This window comes from Meleagris gallopavo, chromosome 4 (assembly GCF_000146605.3).
Source record: "Meleagris gallopavo isolate NT-WF06-2002-E0010 breed Aviagen turkey brand Nicholas breeding stock chromosome 4, Turkey_5.1, whole genome shotgun sequence".
Classification (NCBI taxonomy): Eukaryota; Metazoa; Chordata; class Aves; order Galliformes; family Phasianidae; genus Meleagris; species Meleagris gallopavo.
In genome coordinates, this window is record NC_015014.2 from 29041517 (window position 1) to 29046683 (window position 5167).

Below are 5167 nucleotides of genomic sequence, written 5' to 3' on the forward strand. Positions count from 1 at the left end.
AAAGATTATTTAACCTTGTTTGTTGGAGACATTGCCTTAGTCTTATTTTTCCAAAACTATGCACTTACAAATCCAATTGGTTTCGTGTTAGATCACTTAGGGTTCAATTATAACCAAATGCATTTCACAGACTATGCATAGACATTCAACTACGTAATTAAAATCACTGTTCAAGAGTGTGCTCATTTAGATTTGGCAGCAAATCCAGAGGCTGAAGTTGAACAGCAATGGGAAAAGTACCAAGCGAGAGGGAGATCAGAACAACTGTAGTCAGTGATATGTCTGTCTTGTTTGACTTCCTCCAGATGTATTATGTACTGCTATTGACTTACATAACATCAAATCTCTTCCCTTGAAAGAAAGCATGTGTCACACCAAAATCTGAAACCACAAGATAATTACTTTGAAAGGAACAGAACTTCAGAGTTCTTAACCTCACCGAGCAGCTTCAGCTACCCTGAATCTTAAGATGAACAAACACAGAAGTCATATTGCATGCAAGAATGAGGAAATGGAAACATAATGTGTGTAAGAATGAGGGAATTTGCCGAGGGTAAATAATTAACAACCAGCTCTGAAATTAGGTTAAGTACATGCACAGATACACGTACAACTAAGAGAATAAAAACATCTCAGTGACATTTACTATACATATAAAAATAGCGCCTCAAACTCACGTGGCTCGCAGAAAAAACAGTTCTGTCAGTTTTGTGGGATCCTTCCTACCCCCAAACACATTTTAATGAAGCACGGTGGTAACATTCAGTCTTTTAAATGGAGACAAAACAAGCTGGAGCCTCAACTCTCAAACAGAAAAGCAGCAGCTAAAAAAGTAAATTAATTTGATTAGTGAATAATATCATTTAGATACGGGACAAGCGCACAGAAAGTATGAGGTCTCTTGCCCTTGATATTGATTTAAAAAAACAAACTACCCAACTATGAAAAGTAAAGCAGAAATTATGCATTCATGGTACAATAGAGCATATCAAGCCTGGATGCAGAATATGTGACGCATGCTAGAGAAAGTTTCAGAAAATAGATCAAATTCAAATAACTTCATAGAAAATAAGTTTTATTTGGCTTCTTTCGTACACTTTTTTACAAACAAAAGCACATTCATACAGTTTGCCTCTTCCAGTGAACGTCTGGAATCGCTCATACGAAGCCACGAATAATACGGCAAAAGGTGCCTTTGAAATCATTTCAGACGCATTGCATTTGGACTGTAAAGCATCCAAAGCTATTTATTTTCAGATTTTAACTTGGAAAAAAAACGTTTCAGGTGTTTCTTGTCTAATTCACACAATTCTGCCACGCAGGGAAGAGGGGACAGACCTTGCAACAAAAAACTGTAAAACCAATGGGCAATACTCATTTCAAGGCAGAGCTAAAGACAGGTTCTCTGTTTCATTGGAAATTAAAAAACAAGAACAACACAACTAAGTAACTGCTGTTTTAAAATGACAAATCAGCCATTGGTAGCTTAAGGCTGGTTGCAGAGAGCACTCTCTTCAGACGCTTCTCATGTTCAGGTCTGTTTCCTGTTGGTAGTGACTATGGAATTTGTTTCTTGCTGCTACTTCTTAAACGCTTCAGGAAGAGGAGTAAACGCACCTCGGGCACTAACCCATCAAGTAGCCCCTACAGAACAAAATTAAGTTAGGAAAAAAGTTAGCAATCAAAGGCAGGGCTTCCTCAAAAAGCAAGGAACTTACAATATTAAAACAAAAACCTCAGCATGCCAAAACACTCTTAATATCAAGGCTATTTAATACAGGACATCCTGCGCAAGGTATACAGCAGCCCACTTAACTACACGTTTCTTCCTCAATTCATTTAATGAACCATGAAAATGGATCAGACTGCTCACTGCTCTCTATCCAACTCCAGCAATTGCTTAGAATTTCCGAAGCCCAGGTTACACCTTTGGAAAGCTGCTTTTTTTGTACCCTTTACACAAACTGCCAACATTAAAATATTCAGTATGTCTTGACATCCCCTGACACTGAATACAATTCTGAGCTCTTTTTCTCTTCAATTTCTCTGAAGCCTTATTTCTTTAAAGATTTTAAGAAAAACAACCGTCACAACGCATATAATCATGAAACAAGAAAAATATACAGCAGGCTGTTATCCAGCAACCAAGGAACCCAACACATCTGCACTGTGAAACACATTTTCTTAATACACATGAAGAGTAAATAAATATTTAAGAAAGGAGCGATAACTGGCATTATGAAGTCAACACCTCACAGAGCTACTCCAGAAATTAATTACCGGTACCTCTAAACTCCTGGTTTCAGCTATTCTAAATAAAATAGAAAGAGTTAGAAATCGAGAAAGCAAAAATTGGAATTCTTGCATTTGGTTACTACTACGTAGCCTGACAGCTCCAGATCTTTCCTATTTTTCAGTCTTTGAATATCGATGTATCAAAATGTCATGTATACTGCTTCAATGTTATGTGCAGTTCTGCAGAGAGAAAAAAAACAAACAACCCGCATCACCTTTATTTTAAGTCTGCCTTGGATACTTCTGAAAATCCATTTTGCTGCAGTCAGTATTTTTAGTTACCACCTTTCCCATACCTTGTCAACAGAAACGATCCACCTGTCATATTCAGTCTAACTGAAAATTAATTATAACTCGTACTCACCAATCGTATCATCTGACTTACCAGGATCTGTCACCTCTTTTTGAACCACAGCACGATCTTAAAGCAGCTGGGCCCAAAACTTTTCCACTTTGTTCAAGATAGGTTGCTCCAAAAAAGCACTGAAGAAAAGCAATTTATAGCCAAGGTCCAGATGTTTAGAACACCTGGTTTTGTTTCCTGCTACCCTTACATTTACCATTGGCACCACAAAAGAGGAGAAAAGCAGAGAGAATAATAAGCTACTTACGGTAATTTCATCCTCATGAAAACTCTGGCCATGAAGAAGCTCAAAAGCACGCTGACAAATCCAATGAAGAGCAGGAGAAACCTATTCAGCTTGGGGATATTTGGTGCATTGGATCGATCCAAAATTATGAATCCTAAGCCACCCATTGTGAACAGGAAGCTAGATGCGAGCCCTTCCATAATATACTGTCCATTTACTCTACAGGAGAAGAAAACAGAGGGGAGATGGTAGGATGTTAGAAGTTAGAAAAGTTAAGAGTTAAAGTAACTATCTGTATTTCAAAATGGAGCTACTCAACTTATTAACTTTGCCGGATGACTTCCTCACTAAGTAAATTCAGAAGATTTACATTACGCAACTACATTAAAACTGTTTAATGTAATTTATCTCCTCCACTAATAGCCTGCAAAGCAACCAGGCAAGAACATGATGGTTTCATGTACAGTAGCATATATTATTGGATACCATGCAAGCTTATCAGCTTACAGAAGTATCTACTCCAAAAGTAGCACCAGCTTTCACAGATGACTCAAGGTACAGAGCTGGGACCAACAAGCTCTCCGAGTCTTATTTCCACCATGATGTCTAGGCAGCTGCGCCCTAACTCTCAGCCTGGAACAAACCCCATTCTGAGTACTGTGCCAGCTTGTGAAGCACACCTGCAGGTTCTAGCACACAGCAAAAACAGCTCCTGCCTGCAGAGTGTTTTGCTACTTGCACGCTGGGCATGCAACTTTCTACGTGCAACAATAACTAAGCCTTTTTCTATTACTCTAATCAGCAATACCAGCAACTTCATAGATGTGGTACAACTGAAACTGCTATGTACGTACGCTAATACTGAAATGATAATGATCATTTACGTCACAGATCCCAAAAATCATCAATTCCATCTTCTTTCATGTTGTTTCCACTGAACTGTACGAAAGTGCAATCAGTTCCCTGCAGGAGCCCAACGTGTGCACACCGCAACAATCTGGCCCAGTCTGAGTCATACGCTACATCCAGCTCAAATAAAAGTTTATACACAATGCATGACACAGACTTACAGAATGGTTTTGGTATTTTTAAAAAGTAAATAAAAATACAAACTGTGGTTCCCACACACACACATTCGTAGAGAAAAAAAATTAACATGTATAGATTTAGTATTTTTAGACCAGTTCCTGACTAAGCAATTTCTTGCTTATTGTCAGTAATAAGTGCAAACATCTATTTTGTATTTGTATGTTCCCAGAATCACAGAATGGCCAGGGTTGGAAGGGACCTCGAGGATCACAAATCTCCAACCCCCCCCCACCACATGCAGGGCCACCAACCTCTACATTTCATACTAGACCAGGCTGCCGGGGCCCCATCCAACCTGGCCTTGAACACCTCCAGGGACGGGGCATCTATGTTATGTATTCTCACCCTCAGGCACAAGATTCTCAATTACATTAAAAGCTAAAAGGCCAGACCATCACTTTGCACAAAGATTATATTGCCATGCATGTGTACCCAGTAAAAAAACAAACAGGTAGGAAAAAATGAAAGTAGTACCAGATCAAAACATATCCGTTATCAAAATATACAAGCTTTTGAAAGATCTAATTTTTCTAGCTTTTGCTGTATTTTAATGGCTTTTTTAATTTCAGATTTGCAAATCACAGCCCAGATTTCGGACGGGCCCAGCCTTTTGAGGAGCTCAGGACAAGCTGGCACAGCTCCTTCATGCATGTTTGTGTACGTGCAGGGCGCTGCTCCCACCTGTAGGCCAAGAAAGCCACCGGCCGCTGGTGCCCGTGTTCATCCGTCATCGAGCCCACGCTGGGGGGCTCCACGATCACATCGTAGATAATTCCTGCGAGGAAACAAACAAACACACACGGCGTCAGCTTGGGGTCTCAAGCGAAGGGTGAGAACCAAGGCAAGGCCGAGAGAATCCCATGGCCCGCCGGGCGCCGCAGGACGTTCGGCCACACGGCTTCCATCGCCGCGGCCTCCCCTCGCGCGGCGCGGCGGTACCTCCGGTGATGAGGAAGTACGACACCACCACCAGCGCGTAGACCGTCATGGCCGAGGGCATGTGCACCCATCCCGGCCGCTTCAGCTTGATGTTGGGGCATTCGAGAACGGCGAAGGGCAGCCGGAACAGCGTCTCCATGGCGGCGGCTCGGTCCGAACGCCGGTCCCGCGCCGCCGGGCGCTTTGCTCACACGAAGGCGGAAACGGAAAGCCAGCCGGGTCCTGGCAGGGGCGAGCACTGAGAGGAAAAGAGA

At 41.6% G+C, this 5167-nt stretch overlaps 1 protein-coding gene across 2 annotated transcripts; it reads right to left on the reverse strand.

Annotated features, from left to right (window-relative positions):
• Positions 1 to 1054: 1054 nt before the first annotated feature.
• Positions 1055 to 5130, reverse strand: OSTC (oligosaccharyltransferase complex non-catalytic subunit). Of its 2 annotated transcripts, XM_019614680.2 has the most exons (5): positions 4914 to 5130; positions 4656 to 4749; positions 2907 to 3104; positions 2681 to 2778; positions 1055 to 1644 (listed from the first exon to the last, which is right to left on the reverse strand). In XM_019614680.2, the coding sequence occupies exons 1-4, from the start codon at positions 5050 to 5052 to the stop codon at positions 2718 to 2720; spliced, it is 492 nt and encodes a 163-aa protein (XP_019470225.1). In that variant the 5' UTR covers positions 5053 to 5130; the 3' UTR covers positions 1055 to 1644; positions 2681 to 2717. The 2 variants fall into 2 exon arrangements, with proteins under 2 accessions (XP_019470225.1, XP_010708109.1); XM_010709807.3 differs by lacking the exon at positions 2681 to 2778 and having other exon boundaries at positions 4914 to 5127.
• Between the last annotated feature and the right edge of the window lie 37 nt (positions 5131 to 5167).